This window comes from Leuresthes tenuis, unplaced genomic scaffold (assembly GCF_036924035.1).
Source record: "Leuresthes tenuis unplaced genomic scaffold, fLeuTen1.0.hap1 SCAF_23, whole genome shotgun sequence".
Taxonomy (NCBI): Eukaryota; Metazoa; Chordata; class Actinopteri; order Atheriniformes; family Atherinopsidae; genus Leuresthes; species Leuresthes tenuis.
The window spans coordinates 13,428,128-13,452,152 of NW_027325377.1; the positions used below are offsets into that span (position 1 = coordinate 13,428,128).

General features: G+C 43.0%; 1 protein-coding gene across 5 annotated transcripts in view; it reads right to left on the bottom strand.

The window, feature by feature from the left end:
• The window catches only part of osbpl8 (oxysterol binding protein-like 8), a 67,250-nt gene that overhangs the window by 13,136 nt on the left and 30,089 nt on the right, over nt 1-24,025 (bottom strand). For 3 of the 5 annotated variants that reach the window (XM_072377934.1, XM_072377935.1, XM_072377937.1), the window contains 6 exons: nt 23,479-23,670; nt 5,774-5,847; nt 3,358-3,438; nt 2,872-2,973; nt 1,973-2,176; nt 771-855 (listed from right to left, as the gene is read on the bottom strand). In XM_072377934.1, the coding sequence (XP_072234035.1) occupies nt 771-855; nt 1,973-2,176; nt 2,872-2,973; nt 3,358-3,438; nt 5,774-5,847; nt 23,479-23,670 (738 nt within the window). Of the gene's footprint in view, nt 1-770; nt 856-1,972; nt 2,177-2,871; nt 2,974-3,357; nt 3,439-5,773; nt 5,848-15,643; nt 16,444-23,478; nt 23,671-24,025 lie in introns of those variants that run through there. The other 2 variants (XM_072377938.1, XM_072377936.1) reach the window with 1 other exon arrangement.

Below are 24,025 nucleotides of genomic sequence, written 5' to 3' on the forward strand. Positions count from 1 at the left end.
GTTTTAAAGGACACGCAGTCACGTCTGTAGCTGGGACGTAATCTTCTGCATTTTCACAGGTTGGTAAATCCGACCCTTGGCCTTGCTTTACAGTTTGAGCACCATGGAGAGAGACTCAGAGGAGCGGAGAGTGACTTGGATGTTTCAGCACCATGGCCAGAGACAGAGGAGGCGGCTTTTGGCTGCTGGGAACAGTCACTGTGCAACGCTGAACGGTCATCTTTGTGTCATCTTTTCATTTGTCTTTTAAAGTCTTCGCCTTTTTCCTCATCTCTGCCTCGTGCATGCACGGTAGTTTGTTGTGGATAGGTAATAAAGAGCAAAGTTCTGTCCTCCCAAGTGATGAGCACAGTGTAACAAGCATTGAGGCAACACCCAATGGCGCACATTAGATCGTTAACAATTTGGGTGGTGCTTCTGGTGTGTTATGCTAATTGCAGCTATGACAACTCTGAGTTGCTAGTGCCTAAAGTGGAGATGAGCAGTGTGCTACAGAGGCGGAACTTTGTTGTCTTATCAAAATAAATCCTTTAGTCTTATTTCAGTTAAACATTGTATCAGCTGGACTATTGCGAGTCAGCTACAGTGAATACTTGGAGAAACCTTTATAACATTTCTATGTTCCACAAAAGGCAGTTGAAAGGGTGAGCTGAACCGTGGCTTTGGAGAACACAGTTTTGTGCCAATTCATTAGTGTATCTCTAACGGTCACAGTTAAAATGCCCCTGACAAGTCAGAGAAATAGCTGTAAATGACAGCCTGTCTCTTACCATCAGACTCAGAGGCAGCACGGAAGATGAGGTGGCTGCTGGGTAATGGCTGTGTGATGGAGCCCACTGCTTCTCCTTTTGGACCCTGATGAGAGGAAGAGACAGAGAGAGGAACTACATGTTAAAAAGCTATTACAGTGTTAAAGTGTGACGTGGATGTTTTGTGTCCGTCCCGAGATCTCTGTGTCATCTCTTTACTTTGAGACTGTTTCCAGATGTTTTTTAGTACAGCATCATATTCATATTTCTTCTTTTGGCTACTAATGACATTAATAATCTCAATCAGGTGTTTTAGAAAAATAAAAAAATGTAGATACCCACGTACGTCATTATCCAAATAAGAGATGCCGTGATTATGAGAAGGGGATAGATGCAGAAAGAGCTTTTTTTGGTACTGAAGAGGATGAAATGAAGCGCTCTCCTTTAAAACCCAGATCCTTCCCTCATAAAATAAACAAACTCAACAACACTTGCGAGGTCAGCGATGAATACTGAATGACAGCTAGAGAGGACAATTAAACAGAGCTGAAAGAACAGGAACAAATAGAACGTGCGAGCTGCCAAATGTGAAAACGGCTGCCAGAATGAATAATTTCCTTTGTCTGTCCTGCATTAAAGTAAGATGCGCTGGAAACCATACAGTTAATATCAACATCTGGTTCCCCATCTGCACTGCAGGAAACAAAGGGAACTCGTTTTGAACGTACAATGGTTTTCTCTCGAATTACAATTCCTTTTGTTTTGCTTCATCCACACTTATCAAACCCCATAGTGTTTTGAAAAATAAACGATCAGATCACATTTGATAGCAACATACAGTCACGTATAGCAGATTTAAAGGAAATTTGCTGAATTTAGAACTACAGCCAAAAGGTGGCTGGGTTAGCTTGGGGAGGGCGGACACATAGCCTGACTCTGTCTACATATAACAAAATACCAACATAACACACTGTGGCTTAATACAATCCTTTTTTCTGCTTTGCATCCTGTACACATATAAGATATAATGGGATAATAACTTAACAGCAAGTTTCTATTTCCATGACTTTTCTATTAAAGAGCAAGCATTATTTGTAAATCTTTGTGCTAACTGGTTAGCGAAGGGAGAACACGCTGCCTGAAAACTGTCCTTTAATTCGTAAAAGTTCCTGACGCTTCCTTGTTCTTAGATATATACATTTAGATGTCCAGTATCTGCTGACCTTGACAGCCCAGATGGACTGCTCCAGTGGGTGAAAGAGCTTGAAGCAGAAGCCGTCCTTCTTGGAAGGTCTCTCGATCAGCTCGCAGGCGTTGAGCAGCACCGTTCCCACCCATTGTCCGTTTTTGTGAGTTTTATAGATGAGAAGGACGCCTGGTTTCAGCACGCACCACAGCTTGGTCCAGCTCTTTAGAGTGCCACGGATCTGCAGACAAGTTTACAGAGAAAGGTCAGCTCAATCCGAAGCCTTAACAAAACACTATGTCATGAAAAAAATATTAGCTCCTCTTGAATTTGATGGTTTGGCTTCCTCCCACTGTCCAAAAAAAATGCACGTTAGGTTAATTGGTGACCCTAAATTGACCCTGAGTGAGTGAGAGTGTGCGTGGTCTGAGGATACATTGATAATATTGATGTTCAGCCATGTCTCTCCTGTACCAAAAGAGGCCTCCAGATTCTCAGAATCTTTTGACATGATCTACTGAAGATGACAGAACATTCAGCGTGTTTACAATGACACACCGACAAACATTATTCTGAATCTTCTCCAGTTTAGAGGTGCGTTTTTTGCAGATTGCTGAACCTCTGTCCACCTGTAGTTTTCAGAGACTCTGCCTCTGTGAGGTGCTCTTTTTAATACCATATAATGTTACTGAAATGTTGAAAATTAACCTAATTACTTGCAAAATGGCCCCCCAGCTGATTTCTTTTTAGTACTGTTTACTTATTCAGCTGAAATCGTAAAAAATGACTCACTTTTGACATTTGACATTTCTTCTGGGTTTTTTTCTGATGATAACTGCTAATCATTGTATCCCGTTTACATTGTAAACAGCATGACAATGTTTCTGGCATCTGGGTTTGTAGCAGAGGGGAATATATTGCACGCGGGCGCCCCACCTTTAGCCAATCAGCCATAACGATGACTGAAGGATCCGTGATGGTGCTGAGCAGCTCCTTGGTTGCCCTCTTCTTTTCTTCCCTGTAGTTCTTCTTCTGCACCTGCAGAGAGCACAGGGGGGTGAATAATGCAAAGACCAATCTGCACAACGGTGAATGTTCACTTTCCCACACTCAGTTTCTCTCTGAATTCCATTTGGTACCAAAATAACTGTCCGAACTGACTGTTGAGCGAGGTTCATTAACCTTTTATTGACCCTTTAAAGCGTACTATATCCTGTTTATTTTGTTCATTTTGGTGCTGTTATTTTATAAAAATGACTTAAAGTGAGAATATACATTTAAAAAACGAGAATATTTTACAGGCATCGGTGACGAAGCTACACAGAACACCCTGCACGAAAGTGTATTTTTAAGACTCATGATGCCTGCGCTGAGAATTAGCGTCCGGATATGCAAGACTTAAGCTTCTTTGAGCTAACTTACCTTGAGGGACTCCTTCTTGGTGAGCTTTCCTCCAGAAGCCGACACATCCTTGTCTGAGCCATTGTACAGCTTTGTCTCAGACTGTGAACACACACAAGGACAAAAATGAAAGAGCAGAAAATTACAACAGATTCACTTCTGAAGACATCTCATCAACATGAGAAAACTAAATGTTGACAACAAAGCATCAAATCATTGATTTTTTTCCTGTATGCAAATCAGCATATGCAGGCCCTAATCCTAATTCCTGCTCTTGTTTCACACCTTACCCCTGCTGCTCCTATGTCCCGCCTACCAGCGTGCCTCATTGGATATGCGATCAATCTGATTGGTGCTGAAACCAAGCAACAACTCACCTGCTGCTGCTATAAAAGCGCAGCCAGTCCATAAAGACCCGCATACACCGATCCTTAACTGTCCCAGTTAAAAGACGACCACTGTAAAAGAGTCGTGGTGATATTTTTGATTGTGTGGTCCTACATCAAACAGCGGGAGAGGTTCAAAGGCCGCTGGTGTAACAGTCTTGCATACAGAGATACTGGGGGACAAACACCTGACAGTGCCAGATATTTGGGATGCTCATCCTGCACATGGAATCCAAGTGAGCGGAACTGAATGAAAGCCAATCTGGCTGAGTTGTAGCAGCAGAAGTCTTGTGTGTAGGATGTAGATGTGGCTCATACTTTGACGCAAAACAAATAACGCTGTAATTGAAACTAAAAACCAGGGAACATACAGTATATACACACACAGTAAACAGTGCGGTCATTTTTCAGTCTGCTGGCTCATAGAAACCTGCTTAACGCTGATGTGATCTGCTTGGAGTCTGTGTTGCTCATCACAATTACAGCCCACTGGGATTCAGCAAAAAGGTCATCGTACATCAAACATGTCATTATAGCCAAGTTCATAAGGTGCCTCTCACACGGATAAAATCATACAGCGTGAAGGGGCCTTCAGTCAGCGCAGCTTTGAGTTTACGCGAGAGGGTTTCCATCGTGTCTCGTTAAGATCACTTGATGAGGGCTACTGTATGATACTGAACTGTGTTTATCTATTGGTAGACACGAGCCGAGGCACTCGTTTGATTTCTCCCTGGTTGTGTGTACTCAGTCCGTACTTGTGTACTTCTGTACTTTCCTTCACACACACACACACACACACCTGGAGACCGTTACCAGTGCTTGATTTTAACAGTTGACCATGTCGTCGTGGGCAACTAAAGTCTGTGTTTGGCCAAGTGGAAAGATTCACCCAGTTATCCGAACAGGGCAAGTAAAAAACGTATTTTTGTGCACTGAAAACTGCTTTGTTTTGTGTAATTCACCTACGGTGCACTGTGTCGAGTCTTTTTACCAATCGCAGACTGCGTTCGCAGCTTGTTGGCCAATCAGACGGTTTTCCTGATCACATGAGTTTGATCAAGTTTGTGGGAAGAAAGCCAATAAAACTAAACGGAAAGAATTGATGTGCAGCAGCTGATGCATTTGAATGTCAAGGTCAAAGTTACTGATGCATCGTCTTACCGTTATGGATGCTACCTCAGCTGCTGCATGGTTTTGGTTTGAGTAGAGTAGCTTCGTTCAATAAAGCTTCGAATTGCTGATTTCTTCCTGTTGTACATCAGCCTGTTAGCTGCTGAATAACTCAAGTCTTTTCTCTGGTTATACTTATTTCTCTTGTGTAGCCCCCATGAATTTGCAGTTTTTTTGCGTTCCTTTTGTCACGTTGGGCTACATTTTTGTAATTTGATTATTTTCTTTAAAAGATTTTTCCTTCAAACTGCTTTCATTACCCACCTTCCATTAGTGAGCGAGTGTCGCAACAACGCCTGCATTAACGTGGGTGATACAACAAGAAAATCTAGTGAAAAAGCATTTTTTGCTAAATAGCTGCAACGTCATTGAAGTTCTGACTCACCAGTAGCCCCAACTTCACTCAGTTAGCATAAAAAGGTCTTTGCACTTCCCCACACAAGACTGTAAGAGTGAAATTATAAAGACGTGTGTGAGATCGGCTCAATTCTAATTCTAACCAGTAATTTAAATCAACTGATGTGTGCATTTTAACTCAAATTTAAAAAGGATTTTCCGTCTGTTGAAAACATCTTCGCTGTGGCTCAGACTTCCACATATTCAGCGCAGACCTTGACAGATAAACATGACGCGCCTCCTCCCACACCTAGAGCATTTGAAAGAAGGGAGGGGTTTGGATTCCACTTGATAAATGTTTGATGTGGCACAGTGTATTTGATGTGTGAGTCATCTCAATGTGGGCTATCTCACGCCTGAGGCAAGAGGAGGAAAAAAGAGGAAAGAAGACGTGCAGTTTATTTTAATAGGGGTCGGTCTCATTTCAACAGGAAAGCACCCAGTCATTCTTTTCCAGTCATTCCAGCGCATCACGTATTTCTCACCTTGCTCTTGGAGATGGAATTAGAGTCCTCTTTCAAAGGCAGAGGCAAAAGGTCCTCCTTCCCTCTCTCAAAACCTGGAACAACAACAACAAAAAAAGCCTTGCGTTATAAGGAAATCCTCAGCAAACAGATATCTGATCCCAGCGAAACACCAAGTTGCTGTTTCAGGTAGCTTTATCCACTTGTACTTGCGGATATTGACCCAGATCAACAGTTTAATCAGTGTTTTTGACAAACAGAGAATATAAACAGGCGGTGAGGAGGAAGGGGATTAGTGCACACCTTTCCACGTCGCTAATCCTGTGATTTTCAGACAGCGAGGAGGAGCGCTCGGCTTTAAGTCGCGTCACACGAAAAATGAACTGACTTAAATCTTCTAGCGAAAGTAAATAAGCCTTTTGGGAGGTGGGGGGGGGATTTTTACAGTAGACATTGATTTGATTAGTCTAGAGATGAGACAAAAGCTAGTCAAAGATGTAAATAGTATACGATCATGTTCAGAGAAGACAATAGAATTTAATGGCACCATTTCCAAGACAGAAAAACATCTTTTCTTGTGCCATATCTGTGTTTTTGTTGTCGTTTTCTTTTTCTATAAAAAAGGGGATGAACATGGGTTGTATTCAGACACACAGATGTAACACAAAGGTTTAGAGTAGGTCAGTTACTCCATTACAAATCACATAAGGAGCAAAAACACTCAAAATGTACTCTACGCCTATACATCTGTGTCGTCGACTCCTCTCATACTGGAGTCCAGTTACACAACATCAATTACAGGAGCGCACTGTCCTTGAGTGCGACTGGAACCAAGACAGAGTGTGAAAGGCGACAAGCTGGCGCCTGCTACAAGCGTCTGATCTGAACTGAGCTCAAATGCTGGTTAGGGGTCCAGTCTGGAGACTGCGAGGGCAGAAAGTGGATCTGAAACAAAGCAGAGGCGATCGTCACCTGCCCAGGTGAAGGCTACCCAAAGACATCTGTGCTTTTATGAATGTTAAAAGGGGCAAGGATGAATGTTCGATGAATACAGACGTAGGATGTCAGAAGAAATCTAATCAAAAGGAAACATGATGTCCAATTTAGCATCATCTTATCTTCGTTCGTGAGCTACGCTCTGAGCATTTACTCAAAACAAGGCAACAGTTTGCCAACTGGGATCACAGCAGTTGGCAACCCTGCTGGTTTTAAGGTGACAGAGTGCCTGTAAATATTTCATAGCTTCTGTCTCCCAACCACAGATCAGTTTTCAGCTGTGGGAATGAAGGAGCTCACATTTTTACTCCAGAATGTGATATTTGTCATCTAGAACAGAGCGAGTGGGAGGGAGAGGAAACATGCGGTAAATGACAGCAGGTCAAACCGGGGTCACAATGTATTTGGCTATCTCTTAGTTTTAAGGGAAGCATGTTGCCACAGCAACCGAACACAGTATCCCAATACTGTATAGCCGTTTTCACATGGGAACACCAGAGATGTTCGGGAGAATGTGCGGATAATTTGATCCAGTCTTGTCCCACAGTCACAGCCGGAGACTTTCTGCTGGCGATGCGCGTTCCCAGCTGGAAGTGTGAGGGAGTGAGAGACAGTCGTCGAGAGCGCAGGAGGCAGCAGGTGATGCAGAAATTATGTTGTGGACATCGCCGTGTTTTCTTTACAACACGCTGAGAGTAGCAGACGAGGCTCCTTATTGCGTTGATACGACAATAGTACGGAGCGGCATACAGGTTAGCAGAAAGGTCAAACTCTCACACAGACTCACTTATAAAGCGGCGGCAAATGCTCCGGGATATTTGATCAGACATTTGTGTGTTGTCTCGCTCGCTAACGTTTCGTTTAGTTTCGATTCAATTCAATTTAAATGACAGGGACCACAGCACCTGCTGCCACCCCCCCCCCCCACTGTCATTTCTTTACTTGCAGTCTTTGTCTGGTCAGTAGAGAGGTGTTAGGTTTGTCTTTTCGATGTACCCGCTGCTATGATATGTTGTTCCTGCCCTGGATCCCATACATCTCCATTTCAACTCACCTGGATTTGATTAGCCCCTTTCAAAAATAAAATTAAAAAAAGTGAATCGATTGCAATCAACACAACAGAATCGGCAAACTTGAGCAAATTACATATTTACAATGAACCACATCGATTCAACTTAGTTCCCCTCTATAAAGGATTCTATCGCAGTGGTTCTATTACCCCAAAGGCAGCTGCCCTCACTCAAAATTAGGGCCGATAGATTGTTCATGATTTCTGTTCCAACATGTGAGCACAAAGTTAGATATTCACCAAGAAGCACAGGCCTCTCATTGTTTTTCCCATTTCCTGTTTCACGAATGTCTTATTCTTAATACAAGTTTAGTCACACCAGAGAATGTACAAGTAGTAAAAAAAAAACGGGTAATTCGTCCACTTCTCGCCGAGTCACAAGAAGTTACATTACTCAATATTCTCTTTCTCTTAATCTCAAGTCAAACAGGGAAACACTTAAGGTGGTATTACAATTTATAAGTTAGCAATCAAACTCTGTGCAGTACTGGATACATGAGAGTCATTCCACCAGTTTTATCCTCAGAGAACAGCTTGCTACAGAACGACAGGTTGCAAACAGATATGGAGTCAGAAATTAAACAGTTCAAACAGAGGAAAAATGAATGAATTAACTCACCAACATACCAGCTTGTTAGTCCACCAATTTGTAATCGATTTGTGAGATAAAGCTCAACCACTCAGCAAAGTGCAAACAACATGGTGTGAAGACATATTTGCATTATAAGTTACAAAATTGTTAGATATCTATGATCAAAACCGAAAAATAAAGGGTGAAAATGGCGCTTCAAGCGTTTACGCCGATTGATCTGGCACCAATTGGTTTTGGCCGATATTCTTCCAAAATGGTGCAATGGCCCGTCACCAAAAAGTCCGATAAGGAGCAATGAGCTGCTCTATAACAAGCGGAGCCTGCCAGAAGTTCAACGAGCTTCAGTTATAAAATCAAAATCAAATATTTATTTCAAGGGATTATTTGTTTGTTTGGTTGTTTGTTTAAGCTGAAAAAGCTAAACTAAAAAAAGAAGTACCCCCCCCCCGTGATATGCGTTCATTTTACTGCCTCGTTATAATCTACCATTGACTTTGTGTGTTGTTGTCTTTTAACTTTTATTAGTGACATCACAGCGTCGCATCGGGCTCGGTTCAATTAATTTTATCCTACGGTGCAAAACCCTGTCATCAGTGCAACCTTTTTAATTTGAACTTGATAGAGACGTAAGCGAGGAGGAGAACACTGAAGACACAAGTTAAAATCAACTTCAAAATGAAGACGAATAAAGACTCAAAGAGGCAAGAGTCGGCCAAAGTCGCTGGTGTGCGTTTGTTGTAAGGAGCTCCACTTTCTGTCATCAGCCGTGCCCGATGGTTCGCCATCAGAAGCTACTGGATTTAGCGTCTCCTGCCGATGGCGTTTCACTAGTTTCCCCGAGGGCATTTTGTCTGTTTATGTGAAAAAAAAAAAAGAAAAATAAATTGTAGGCACATTTGGCTTTAGTCTCCGTCTATAACCGGCAGCACCTGTGAGCTCTTTCATCAGCTTAGGTCGGCTAATTGTGGTTTTCTCACTCCTGAAAGCCAGCGAATAAACAGCAAAAGCGGCTCGGCTCAGGGCCCAAAGCAACGAATTTACGTCACCAACCCAGCATGCTTTGCGCTAGTAAAACAATGGCTGCGCCAGTAGGTGAGGATATGGTTGTGTCCGAAATCCCTCACTCATTCCTTACTCCCTAAATAGGGAAATAAATGTAGTGGACTATATGGTGAACTCAACAGGAAAATCGGACACTATGTCACTTATGTCATCGCTGTCGCACAATTAAAACGTACCACATTAACGTCCCACACAATACTTGTCCGTTTACTACTGCATTTTTGCTAAATTATAGGCTTTTGATTACTGTCCTGTAATTTTTATATCATATTTTGTTTACTATTTAAGCTTATTTTCATATTTTATTCTCTTGGCTCTTTAGTAACAGGAAGTTACGGTTGCTGTGCGGTTACATAAGTGCCATCGGATCGGATCAATGGCTAAATTACAATAATTGATTGAGTTATTCAGTTCAAGTAGTCAGTTTAATCTGACAAAAAAAAAAAAAAAACGGATCAGATCGGGTTACTCGCAATCAAATTAAGACCCCAAGATAACTCGATCCAAATGCCGACTGAACGTGCATGTAGACGACGGTGGATCGGATCGAGCGTTCTGCGTATGCTCGAGATTTTTTCCTGGGATCATCACCTGGAAGTCAAAGGAGACGATATTACTGAGTTATTACTGTTGTTGGCGCCGCCGTCCTAAAGAAATGCACAACGGAACATTCTCCATCGCGTTTGTGCCATAACCTTGCTCATCACAAATGTAGAGCTTCATCTTGTTCTTCTTTTGCCATCTTTCTCGAATGCCTTAGTTTTATTGTTGTTGTTGGTGGTGGTGGTGGTGAAGACGTCAACTGGAAGTGGCTCTATTAGCGATAGTTGAAATAGGTACAGCACTACCTATCATACTGGGGTATCACATGCTTTGTGCCAGTGATTCCATTCATTCACCGCCATATATCCAAGGATAATTACCCCTTGCATAACCCAACTATAGCTATAATCGAGTTAATCTCATCATGTAAACCCACTGATTGTAACCTACTGGAATGTTTAATTATATGCTGTTCCTTTTACACTTTTTTTCCAATGACAATAATATATAATAAAATAAACAATGGAATAAACTGGCTTTGTGACTGTTGTACTGCTCCACAACTCGTGAATTTGTCTCGCGTCTGTCATCCAACTGCTAATTACGAGCAATTCTTTTTACAAAACTTTTACTCACTCCCATCCGGCTGCAGAGGCGAAACGTTGCATGATGGGATATCTTGCTCCGGTTAGTGACCATCGGATGTTCACTACATTTCGCTGTGAATTGTGGGATACATTCTGTGCACTATATAGTGAACATTAATAATCACTAAACATTCAGACACCACTACAAAATGATGTGGTCACTATATAGTGAATAGGGAGTGATTTCGGACGCAACCTATGTTTTATGAATTGCGATTTTTAAAGAAATAACAATTCTTCATTTAATACTCGTTAATACTTGTCATAGAACGTGACTAAAAATCACATATCAGTAATCGCAGCCTCCAAACATACCATGTAATCAGTGATCAGCTCCCAAAAACCCAGATGGAAGCAGCCTTAAAGACACTACATATACTACAGTATATACCAATGAACACTACAAGTCAAAGAGGAATCGTGTACATCTACAATTTATCTATTATATTTTATTTTCTGACAAATCTGTTCTGCCACTTGTAGTAAACCAGCTTTTTTGATCTCTACCATATAAATTCTTAAAACTAATTAAACCCCACGAACCTCAACAACGGCAGAGAGCTCGAGGACAGCGATAACAGAGTCCACTCCGTTTTCTTCATAAATGGGGACGTTTCTTCGTAGAGTTGCAGCTGTCTGAGTGCGTCTCGGCAGGCGGATAATATGACCATAAAAGCTATCTGTCATATATGGGATCATCGTGCATGTTCTCCTTTGAATTCGATGCTTTTTTTTGCTTAAAAAAAGGAAAGCTTTGAGGAAAGATTCAGTAGAGTAAAGATCAGCTGGCAAACACCTCCAGTGTTCTAACCTGCCATAAAGATAATGGTGACACTCAGGCTGACAGATGCCAAGGCGGCTGACAAAGTTCAGTCCCAGGAAGACATTTTTTCCTCCTCTGCTTATTAATTAATCCAAATTTACTGCCGTCTGTGATGTCCTAGCATTGCCTCGAAGGTACAAATTGCCTTTAATCTTGGCAACATTGGTGTTAAAGGATGACCTTTAAGCCAATGGCTTAATTAACTTCTATTCTCTGCATTTACTTTTCAGTAGTGATGTGCTTCAGGACTAATGAGAATATCAAAATCTTTGTGTGAGACAAAGAAAACTAAAAGACATCCCAGATATTCGTGAGCCTTCAGAGAGCTACTTGGTCAGAGCTTCCGACTAAAGGTGCCACAAAGGCATATCTGATTGGGGAAAATGCCAAAAATGTTCTTGTTCTCGCTACATGTGGATGGAAAGTCAGGAACTGTGCGATTGTGGCTTAAGTTGGAGGTGACTCGCACTCCACCACAGACTGACTGAGGCAAAAAACTGCAACGATCTGACTGCATCAAAAATTACAGACAGGCGAGGAAGAGAGAATACAGAAGGGACTGAAACAGCGAGGAGACAGGATGAGCTGCATGATGCCAGACTAAACCTTTTCCACATCAATCTCCACCACAAAATCAAAACAGTCATCAGAGGGATCAAGAAAAAAGAAATTATTTCCGATCTAAAGAGCATGTTTTCAGGGTAGAAACAGATAGAGCCCAGAAAAGCAGCACGTCCTGTTTTTCAAACTACTTGACATGTTTCTGATGTACTTGGTAGGAGAAACGAAGGTTGCCACGGCAACAGGGGAGAGCGAGATCAACAAATGGGAGGGGAAAGCTGGCGCTGTGCGAATGCCATGGAAAACTTAAAGATGGTCTCTATAAACCAAGGGGGTGAACTGTTATGACTGGAGTCACCGAGGACTTTCTACAGAACGATCTTTTTCTTCCTCGTGACGAGCACAACGGATTATCCATGCATAATAACCACGTTCCCCCCCTTTTAATGTAAAAGGAAAATATTTGCTGCATCAGTGCTCCTCATCTATTGAATGAATAAAAAAAAAAAAGAAAAGAAAAGAGGTAAAGGGTCAAAATTCTCAGTCTTTATTGTCTGAGATTCCAACATGTGTTGTGCCGAGTCACGGTGACCTCAGCGATTTCTTCTAATTATGCACCGCAAGGTCTCCAGCTTTCTCCGCTCTCTTATTAGTTCGACAAAGAATGAACTGTGAAGCCTCTAGATCATTTTCCCTCCTGGTCCATCCATGACCTACAGAAGTAACCGTGGTAAACAACACAGCTCAAGTCAGACCTTATAAAAGCTCATGCTTTTCAGTCGTCTGTAATTTCAGTTCCAGACTTCTTCAGCTGGGAGATGACGGAAGGAATTTTTTCCCTTAAACTTTCAAACCTCACTGTGCAGTCTGCCGGCATACGTGCCACATTAAACCGGCTGCACTCTCATTCCGTTTGCGCGCGGCGACGGCAGCCTGATGAGACAAAAGCACATTATCTGTGATATGGAGGAGCGTTTTTTAAACAAGACGTCTGAAGGAGATGACGGGCCATTAGGCTGCTTGTGTTACCGTGGCGGCTGCTTTGTGTGGGTGTTCTATTTATATTTCAGTTGGGCTGACTTCACGTGTGCTGTGCCGGGTTACTGGGCACATTTGCCTGTCTTCTGATCTCAATAAAAGACCTGCAATGTTGCAGATGATACAACAAAGTCTTCATGCAGTGAACTAGCAATTGTAACCATTTCAACTGTTGGTTTTGTGATGAAAAGAAAAAAAAAAACACCTCTGTGCAAGTCATTTACTCTGAAATTGATTGCACTCCGCTAACGCATCATTTCATCAACTCACCGAGTCTTAGAAAAAAAAAATCAAATGTCTGCTCAGTCTTTCTGAGTCAAACGATGAGGTTTTTAACAACTCTTGACAAAAAATCATCCCTGCGCATGCTGACGCCTTCAAACTGTTTTTGTTTGCGTCCCATAAATGATTATATGTAAGGCAAAGTGGAGGGGAGCAAATACTTCTGCTCGAGTGTTAATTCTAATAGACTACTATTTAATAATGAGCTCTTCTGCGGTGCAGCCTTCCTCTTAGCACTGATACGGAAACCACACGTTTCACCAGTAATTACATTTCTTATAAAGACATCCCGCCCCGATCACTACAGGAAGAGAAATGTCGGGAAAACAATTAATCACTGGCGAGGGCAACCACGAGGGAGAGTCTGCGGAGTGTACCAGAACCGGTATTCAAACAAAACTGAGTCATCATCCATCCGTGAGTTATTTTCTGCACAAATAACAGCCGCAGAGTTTTTTTTTGTTTTTTTTTTTTCAGCAGACGTGGAGACGAGTAGGTGTGGGAAAAGAAGAGAAAAGAAAAAGAATAGAAAAGGGAAATGGATCGATTGGTAATGTAAAAACAGGAAAGAGGAAAAAGTGAGTTAGCACGACCCTGCCTGCACCAGCTGCCCCCTGCGGTGGCTCCTAAAGCCAGCATCACTTAGCTGAATGTCAAGCTGAAAATGAGGATGAATGAGCCGGGGCCGGGAGCAGAGAACAACCTGACTCAGACGCTGTCTTGTAGATCAAGATGTTTGTATAATCGGAGGAAGCAGGGGTTTTTGTTTGGCCCTAAGGTCACCGGAGCAAACCTCCCAAGACATGGAAAAACCTGTGGAAAAGAAAGGGGAAAGAGAACACCATCTTCCCTCAGCAGCTGCTATTGAGACGGCCTTTCAGCACTGTGCTGCATGCTGGCAAAAACGCACATTCAGTCTTCCCTGGGTTTATGAAAGTTAAAAATAGTCACCGGCAAAGGTGGAACAGGGGACGTTTCTCTCTTAGAAAGCCCGAGTAGTTGCCAGCTGTCTGCCTCCAGGTTTGTGGCCCTTTCAGCAGGGTGAACAAAGGCAAAAGATCACTCAGACGGCACTTTCACAAATGAACGCTAAACTGATTTAATCCCTTATATTCGGCGGGATTAAGTGCACTTTTAAAAAAAAAAAGAGGATTATCGCCGCACTTTCGCAGAGGTATCGCTGGGACCTGTGCACGACCGAGACGGGCTAAGCCGCGGCCTGAGTGCAGCATCGGCGCAGATGAAGCACAAACATATTTATTCACTGAAATCCGTCTCGCTCTGAAAAAAAACAAACAAACAAACAAACACGGCTTACGCTGACATTCAAACTACGGTTTTGTTCCCCCCTCCACTCAATGTACTTTGTTTCCATCCGTCTCTGCTGTCACGCCCCGACAGTCCTTAGCTTGTTATCTGCCCCCTGACCGGAAAAGAATGAGCATGCTGCGCACACAAGCAGAACCGGGTTCATTCCCTCGAAACTCTACATTTACATGTAGCTTCGTGCTTTCTTTTACGTTAAACAGTAACTAAGGTCTCATGGCAAGCATCTGCAACCACTTCCTGGCCATATGTGACAATTGATGCAACTTTCATACACTAACTCTGACTCTCTTCAATAAAAGATTAACTAGTAAGCAATGATAGAAGCAGCCGTAGTAGAAATAGGTAAAATTTTACCATTTTTTTTAAACAATTTGTGTTACTTCTGTCACCTCTTCTGTATAAAAACAAACAAAATGTATTCTTATTTATAATAAATATACTGCCTTGCTGAACTCAGTATATCCTGTTGGAAGAGTCGCAAGTGCTTCTGATTCTAAGAGCAAAAAACGTTTCACTTATATATTCATGCCTTTTCACCACATTCACACATATCCATACGCGACACATCGGCTTTAAGGAGGTAAAATACAGCATGTTGGTTATCTTGTGAAATTTCCCTGGACCCAAAGGGAGTCCCATCCTCTGAAATCCAAAAAAGACTTTTGTCTTTGCCCCCAGATCAAGTGGAGTCCAGACGAGCTTGAGCAGCGCACGCAGACTGAATCGATTAGCCGTTTCTAGTGCAGGCGAGTGGCCCAAAGCAGTTCAATACCAACTGTAGAGAACAGCTGCATGTATGCAACTCTGTCCTTACAGCACGTCAGCGCCAACACTTAGCAAAACAGAAGAAGTCTCATCACTATTACAGCACTCTGAAGGTAAAACTACAAGGTCCACTAATGAGCCTGCAATGTCTAAGTCAGGGGTTTCCATGCCATCGTACACCCACCTGGCAACGAGATGGGTGACAGCTCGTTATAGCCCCCGAAGGAGGCGTTGCGGATGAGCCTGCGTCCATCCGGGTGTGGAGGTCGAACCGACGTCGTCCCGCCGCACGTGGAGAAGCGGCGGCGACTCAGCAGGCCCTCCTCCTTCATCATGAGGCCGGCGGATGCTCCCTCAGTGGGTGAGGGGGGGAAGGAGCGAGGGGTTGGGGGAGCCAAGGAAAACTCAAGGGTGGAGGGGTCGAAACGGTCCAGTCACCCTCAATCAGCTAGTGTGCAAGTGAATAAATCAGGCGACACACACAAACAAAAAGCACGCACACACACAGTAGCTCAGACAGCAAGCAATGAACCAGTGCACCGCTTTCCTCTAGCTTCCTTCAGCCGACTGCCCTTCTCTCCCTGCTCTGTGAGTGAGAGCCTGTAAGTACTTAATAACGAATAAGCTGAGCCCCGCCTTCTCCCTCTCCTCCGGATGGGAGGGGAGCTGCATCTTGGCTTATAGAAAAAGCACCTCATGCTCCACATCACATCTTTCACTCCAGCTGAATTTCTCGCTCCATTGTTTATTCATTATCTCAGACTCTAAAGGGACACTTCGCAGTTTTTTTCTGCCACATCATGATGGATTAGTCATCGCAGTGGCGTGTTTCTGACATCTACAATCCTCATTTTCTCACCAGAGCATAATTTTGTTTCATCGTTCATTCATCTGGCATCGGCGGGTAGTGGAAAAAGACACAGGGAGGTGCTGAACTAGTGCTGATAAGCGTCTTTCCACCCGCCCACTCGCCGTTATTTGAAAACCGCTCTCTGGAAAAGAAAAACAAATTCCAAATTCTAAAAGACTCAACATAACCGCTGCACCTGAGGCACTGATAAGCGCCAGCAACAAGCAGCTGAATACCAGCTGAACCATTTGGACTGAAAAGACAGATCGCCCTGGTAACGGTTCAACCCAGCTGCCTGCTGGTTCTGGCCAAAATCCAGTTAATGTGTTAAGTATTTTTAACTGATGGCACGCTCATTGAATCAGCAGTTTAACAAATCTGAATGAAGGGTAAAACCTTCTTATCTCACCATATCGAAACTCCCAACCCCCAAGTTTTCTGGTTGGAAACATTATTACGTACTTGCTCGTTCACAGTGGCGTCTACTTACATAAGTCTGGAGCTCAGTGTTAATCTTGGCTATGAAAGCAGCAAATGAGAAGGTCGAGGTTAGATTTCGTTGTCATGTCATGTCATTTAAGGTCACGACATTCAAAGTTTGTTGCTTTTCCTTTGGAGCCGCAGTGAAGACAGCTGACGCGACAAAAGCAAAACAAACACAGCCTCCCTAACAGCTCTCTAAATGACTTCCTGGACGTTTTGTACATCAGGCATAGCTGATTCCCTAAACCACGCCTAGCGAGGGATATCTTCTTTGCCAAAGACCACTGTGGTTGACTTAAAGTAGGAGTTTAGCAGGGTCAGTGTGAGAATGAATGGCTCTGAAGAGATTGTGGGGTTAACGGCCCACAGCAGCTGGTGCTAATATCCTCATAAAAAGCCATGAAATGTCCCTTTAAAAATAACTGTGCATTTCTAATCCTTACAGCTTGTAAGTGCTGTGTAGAGAAGAAGCCATCAGACAGCACACACACACACACACACACACACAGCGATGCACTAAACAAAGCTCTGTTGAAGACAGAAGGAAGCACCTTGTCACACCATTGCTCAGATGACCCTAAAAGTTCTTCCCGGCTGCAGAATAACAAAGTTACCTTAAAACCAGAAGCTATTTCGTCAAAGAAACAGCTCGGCAAACAGCTAAGTATATAATCCGGTACAAACGCATCTTAAATTTTAAACGCATCTTAAGACCTATTTACAATCATACGAATTCATAGAAGGAGATTTAGTATTCAGAGTCAAACGGAAGATCATAAGAAAAGAGCTTCACGGTGGTGTTAACTTGTCTCTGAGTGCTGAAATAAGCGCTTCTCCTGGAAACGGTTAAAGAGTGCTGGAAGCAGAAGCACTGTCTGTACCCAGGCCGGGGACACTGACTGCAAATAACTCTGTCAGCAAACATCTGTGATGCACTTAGGTTACTGTCCCTATAAACGTTGCCTCAGCGGTACAAATCCAGCTGGATTTTTTTGGGGGGAGGATAAATGGAGCTCAAAACCGACACGAGTCTGGTACATTCAGATATTTTTAGATTCCAAGACTGACGCTCGTGGGTGATTCAGTTCTTTCGCACACTGCGTGAGCTCGTGATACTCAGTTTTTGATTGCCGTTGACATTGAAACTTGCGTAGTTGGGTTCCGGAAGGACACGACAGATGATTTGAATCATCCGGATGGTTCATAGAAAGCGACAAGAAACTGGAAGCTAATACTTAATCAGAGCAGCGATGAACAGACTTGGCCTTTATCTCCAAAACCAAATCTTTGAGGCACATTACCAGCCATCAATCCCTCCTCGGGCCACACTTCCTGTCAGCTGACCTGCCTTTTTTATGGTTTCATGTCAGTCCTTCCAAAGCCTCTAGCATTCTGCTAGCATTTTACCAAGTCTCTACTAACTAGCCATGAAAGCAATTTGTTCAGGACAGCTTGTAGAGCTAACTGCGTTAATCCCTTCCAAAACCGCTGTCCCTGAAGTAAATGATCCCTGTAACGACTGACAAATCTGCAGCTCTGCCTGTCTGACTCAGATGTGCTTTAATTAAAACAGGTAATTAGATGTCCTGCATGTATAATTCATATCCCAGACCTAATTAACCCGATTGCAGAGGAAATGTCCATTTCTGCTGCGCCAGTTGTATTTGAGAGTCATTTAAAAAAAAAAAAAAACACTTTCTAAATATAGACATCATCTGGGTCATTTTCAAGTTATTCCAAGTAAAAGTAGGTCTGACTCTTACTAATCAGCCCCGACTGTGACCGTGGTGTGAACATGTAGAGCCCGTTCATAGTCGAGCACGTCACCACCTAAATGGAAGGATCCAGTCTGCATCCAGCCCCTCTCTTCTGATGTTTGGTCCTCCCTTTTCCTTCCTCTTTCCTTATAAACATACTTGCTGTCTGATGTAGGCACACATGAATTTTTTTTTTTTTTTTTTTTTTTTTTCCACATGAATTATTTAATTCACATCTCGACACCACTTTCCTATCACTGGGGCACTCTGGTTGAGTGGAGGGCCACGCTTATCTGCTCCAACTATTTATGTTCTATGTTCACCATAATGCCAAAAAATTGGAAAGTACAGGGGTCTTATAGTGGCTGAGGGGAACAGTAATCCAACACAGGTGCTGATTTTCATAATAAGGACTAAATTATTGACAGAATTGAGAGTCAGTCTGTTGGTACCGTAAAACAAATCTCTCGACAACTAGCTTCTAAGATATCCATCCAGCGATCCGTACATTTAATGAAACGGAACCAACAAACTGCCATCTGAGGCTCTGAGAGAAGACCAAAAGATCCTCGTGTCTCCATCAGGGATAACTGTCGTGTTGAAGAAATACGTCATTTGGAAAAAATGGAATTGTTCTACAATTATAAATGTAACATGGGTTTTTCTCTGCCTGCCTGCGCTTTGTTTTTACAGCTAATCGGCTCATTTTAGCATGCTAACAGGCCTGCTAACAAACCAACAATAAGCGCATTCTAGATTCTTAATGTTATCCATCAAGAGCAGATTCGCTATAGCGTGAAGAAGAGCAAAGTTCTGTTGTCAAGTCTGAATTCTCCACAGTTGCGATAGTTGCAAACAAACCAAAGACTCTCATCTTTTGCGTTCATGCCAGCCATAAAACATCATTAACATGACAAGAATCACATGTCTGACACAAGATTCTCGGACAACACGGCAGTCCGACCATGACATGACAACCCTCGAGCTCCAATTCATCTGATACCGCGGTGTGAGTGACACACCGCCGGCAGTAGGTCACATGCAGATGAACAACTATAGTCTTACAGAAAGGCGACAAGGAGACTATAAGCCTGGGATTAGCTTTGGAACAAAGAGGCTTTTTAAAACACTGACCTATGGGTCCACTGTAAAAACATTAGCAACCCATGGGTCTTCTTTCAGTCAATATCAAAATTTCATGTTGGTGTGATCTTCCTTCTGTCCACAACAGAGTGACAATATAGAAAAATAAACACATTGCAGAAAGCCCAGATCTGTGGAATCTGTGGAATGCCTTCTCTGGCTCATCAAGCAGCAGTAATGGATACTGTACCTTGCTTTCCTTCAGGCTGACGTTTAAAAGAAAGTGTCCAAAGATCAAGTGAAGACATCAGTTTGATCTTCAGTATCATGCTACAGTCGCTCCCTGCTTTCACAACCAAGTCGCGTCACTCCACCAAAGCCTTCGGTTGTCCGAGCAGAGCTCAGGCCCCGAAGCAGAGATATTGTCCATCGTGTCGCACCTGTCCTCCTGCGTACCCACAGCCTCCTCACAATCTTCGCCGCATATCTCTGCAGTCGCACCTCTTAGCGCTCAAGCTTCCCAGGGCTCAGCCACTCATTGGATGAGACTGTAGGTGGATGAAGGGACACTGGAGCAGCAGTGGCTGAGGTTGCAGATAAGACCAGCCCCCTCCATGTTGTTAAACCTGTCTAACAGGGCATAATCCCTGCAGCTGATCTTAAATCCATGCTGACCCCACTTGCTCCGGGCGCTCCTTTGCTTTTCATCTCACACTACCCGTTTTACTTTCTTTTTGATTGGAAATACTACTCATCTCCTCTATCTCGCTGCCCTCTCCTGCTTATCCTTTTTCAAACTCACTCGAAACAGACACAGCGTCTGTGTTTAACTCCAGAGGGGCCGAGATGACGAAAGGAGGTTACAGCGAAAGATGCTTCCAAGCTGATTGGAGACATCTTGGCAAAAACAACTTCCTTGGTTTATTTTCATTCTCCGTGAGTCATAAAAAACTATTTGCAGCCAAACCAGGTACACACGAAGATATAACGATGCAGCAAAACACAATCATTAAAAGCCTTAATCCAAATATGTCGCAGAAGCCTCGAGCATACAGTGAAAACAAAGATTTTGCTGCTGTTGATTAAAGTGTTGCCGATTCTGAGAGCAACCAGGAAGCGTCCAACAACTATATAACTGTGTGTTTTTGTGTGATGTGTGTGTGTGGACTGCGACTTTTCATTCTTTCTACCAACAACTCACAAAAAAAGAGCTTAAAGAGCAAAAGTAATGGGTTAAAGGAACATCAGAATCAGTGATGTGTTCAAAGACATTAAGGACAACAACCACTTGTCTACCCACCCCCACCTCCACCAGTGGATCAGTCGGCAGTGTGGTAATCTCATTATTTCAAACCTTTCTTGCAGCATTTACTTTTCCAACAAGGTTCGTGTCGATGTGGCATCAGATTAGCTTGACTTAAAAAGTCGAAAACAGGGCACGATGCATACTTAAAAAAAAGAAAACGGCAGCTCGGGAAAAAAACATGTTCTCTGATGTTTTAATCGCTCAAATAAGAAAGGACATCAAGAAGAACAACATTGCTCTCGAGGGATGCGATTCAATGCGTAATGGGTACTTTGCTGCTGGGGTGCAATAAAATGCAACTGTGTTTCAAAAGCTAAGAACGATCCACTAGGAATCATGCCCCATATTTAATGTGCAAAACTAATTGACTAAACAGGGCTATGGAACACGACTAAAAACAACTACCCATCTTCACACTTTGGCTGTGAATTCTTTCACGACACCTACACCCTTCTTCTCGACTTCAGAAGTCCTACGTCATTGCAACGGACATCTTTTTCTGACTCTAAATCTGAACACTCAATAATGATTAATTTTATCATTTATTCTAACATTCCCTTTAAGTTCTAATAAAAGCGATGAAGAAAAACAAGCCAAGCCACACTAACACCGTCATCCCCGTGAAACAAGACTAATGGCTCTAAGCTGGTCTAGTGCCATCAGTTGCCATGGTTACCCTTTTTGCACCGCAATGAGGGGGGGGCAGACGATGCTTTCATGCCGTCTTACTGACCCTTGTTTCACAGATGCAGATATCATTACATTGAGAGGACAGTTAGAGCGCCGCTGATGCATCACCCTCATAGCCCACTTTCAGGTTATTTGATAAATGTCAAGGAGCTTTTTCTCCAATTTATCCCACCCCTGTGACACTGTGTTGGAGTAATGACAGATTAATATAAAGTGTGTAAAGATATTTGACTACAGTCACCGTTTTCGGTGTACAGAGGCTAATTTTGCTGTTGATAAATATAACACAGATTCATGACTAAAGGTGAAGGCAAGTCTGAACGCTGTTCGTGATGCAGTGACTCCCCCTAGTGGTGGGAAACTGCCCCTCGTGGTGGGAAACTGCCCCTCAATGATCTGCCAAAACATTACAACCCACTAAAAGAGGAAGAGAACAGCAATGAAAATCAATGTTCTGCTGAAAAGACAAAACAAAACTGAATATTCGTTTGATATTACTCAACAACCTATTCAGTGTTGCCAGGTAAAGACTTCCCCCACCCCCCACGCCTACCCAAGAGCAACACTTCACTTTCCAAAGACAGCGTGTTCCCCAGCTGCTATGGAACAACTTGAGAAACAGAGCCCAAAACTCCCCAAACTTCACAGACAGGATGCTGGTTACCAGACACCACAGAACACCCCCTGATGGCCATTGTGTCCATTTCCGGACATATTAGACCTGTTCTGGGTACACAAGCAGGACCACAGGTGGTATCATATTAAAGGTAATCTGTGTAATGTCTACAAATAATGACACATTTTCACCATCCTTTACCTGTGACTTACACTTTGTCACTGGAGCGCAACATCCCATTGACCAAATCAATATCAGAAGTGAGCAAAAGTGGACAAAAGGACAGACAAACAGATTTTGTAGTTAACCGAGCAAACGTAACATGAAGATTTTATTAAAAAATGTTGTCCCTATTTCACCAAGCTAGGATAAAACAAGACTTGATTCTATTCATCAATATCTTTCTGCAATCACAGCAGAGAATCCACGAAATAAACCACAAGAGGGCGCTGGAACATAAGAAGAAGCAGGAGCAGTTATGTAAGACCCAGTTGAAATCTTCCCGAATTCATTCTCCATTTGATTTATCTTTATTCTGGCATGGACCTTCATCTGCCTGAAGTTGATTCAGGAGTGCTTTACAGTCCTTTTGCTGTCAGCTCCCCATGTTAATATCCATGTTAATATACAAAGCATCTCATACACTTGGTAAGCAGGTTTGAGAGTGGTGGTTTGCACATGCTCAGTGTGATTTAGCCTTAATCACAAATAGCAGGACCTCTACATATTGTCAAAAGTTTTGATTCCAATAAATCTGCAGCTAATTATAAAAAATAACATCCTCAGAAGTCCGGGGATCCAGGAAAAAACAAACGTAAACAGGCGATGAATCCTCAGTCTGCATTGGCTCAAATTTGACTTTCAGGAAACACACATCAACTCGAGGAGAACATGCAAACTCCACACTTTGCTAACATTTCATAGGCTGGACATACCAGAACCAGCCCTGGTTGCAATAGTTTTTATGTGCATATTTTCTCTTTATTATGGACTCCAATACGATACGATAAGTCCTTTATCTATAGTCCCACAGTGGGGGAAATTCACAGTGTACAATGCAGCTAATGAAAACCTCTTTGTATGTCTATGGGTTAATCTATTCATGCATTCAAACTGTTGTATGTTTTGCCCCATTTCTCCATCTCTCGTCTTGTTTCCTTATTAGAGAGGAAGAAAAGAAAAAAAGAAAAGGAAAAGAGTACATCACACACCGTAAAGGGAAAGCCAATCTTACCGTGGGTGTAGCTGATCCCTGGGCTGAGGGTAGAGGGGGTGGCAACGTGCTCCCTGTTGGGTGTTTGGAGGCCCGCCTCCTTCTCCTTCTCCTTGTCCTTCTCCTTGTCCTTCTCCTTGTCCCTCTCCTTCACCTGGCGCTGGCTCATCCTGCCTGGGGTCAGAAGGACGGTGTCATCGCACGCTATGGCAGCTATGGATGGAGAGAGGCAACCGGGAAGTGACACGGAGAGAAAACGGGGAGGGGGGGAGGGTGTAGTAAAGGTGTAGAAAGGTGAAAAGAAAGGACATGTCTTACTTCAAACAGAGAACATCTACAGACAGCCCTCTTGTGGAGCACCCGTTAGGCGCAGCCCTCTGTTTCATAACCCCCGTTTGATCAGTTACATAACATCTGCTTTCATCCGTCTCTCGTAATTTGGAAAAAAAAAGTGTTTCGTATGAGCTTATAACCTGAATATATGAGCCCCTTATCACTCCACCATGTTTACCTGGAGCTTATGAAACACGCGGGCACGTTATTGCTAAGCAGTGAAAGCCCATTTCAG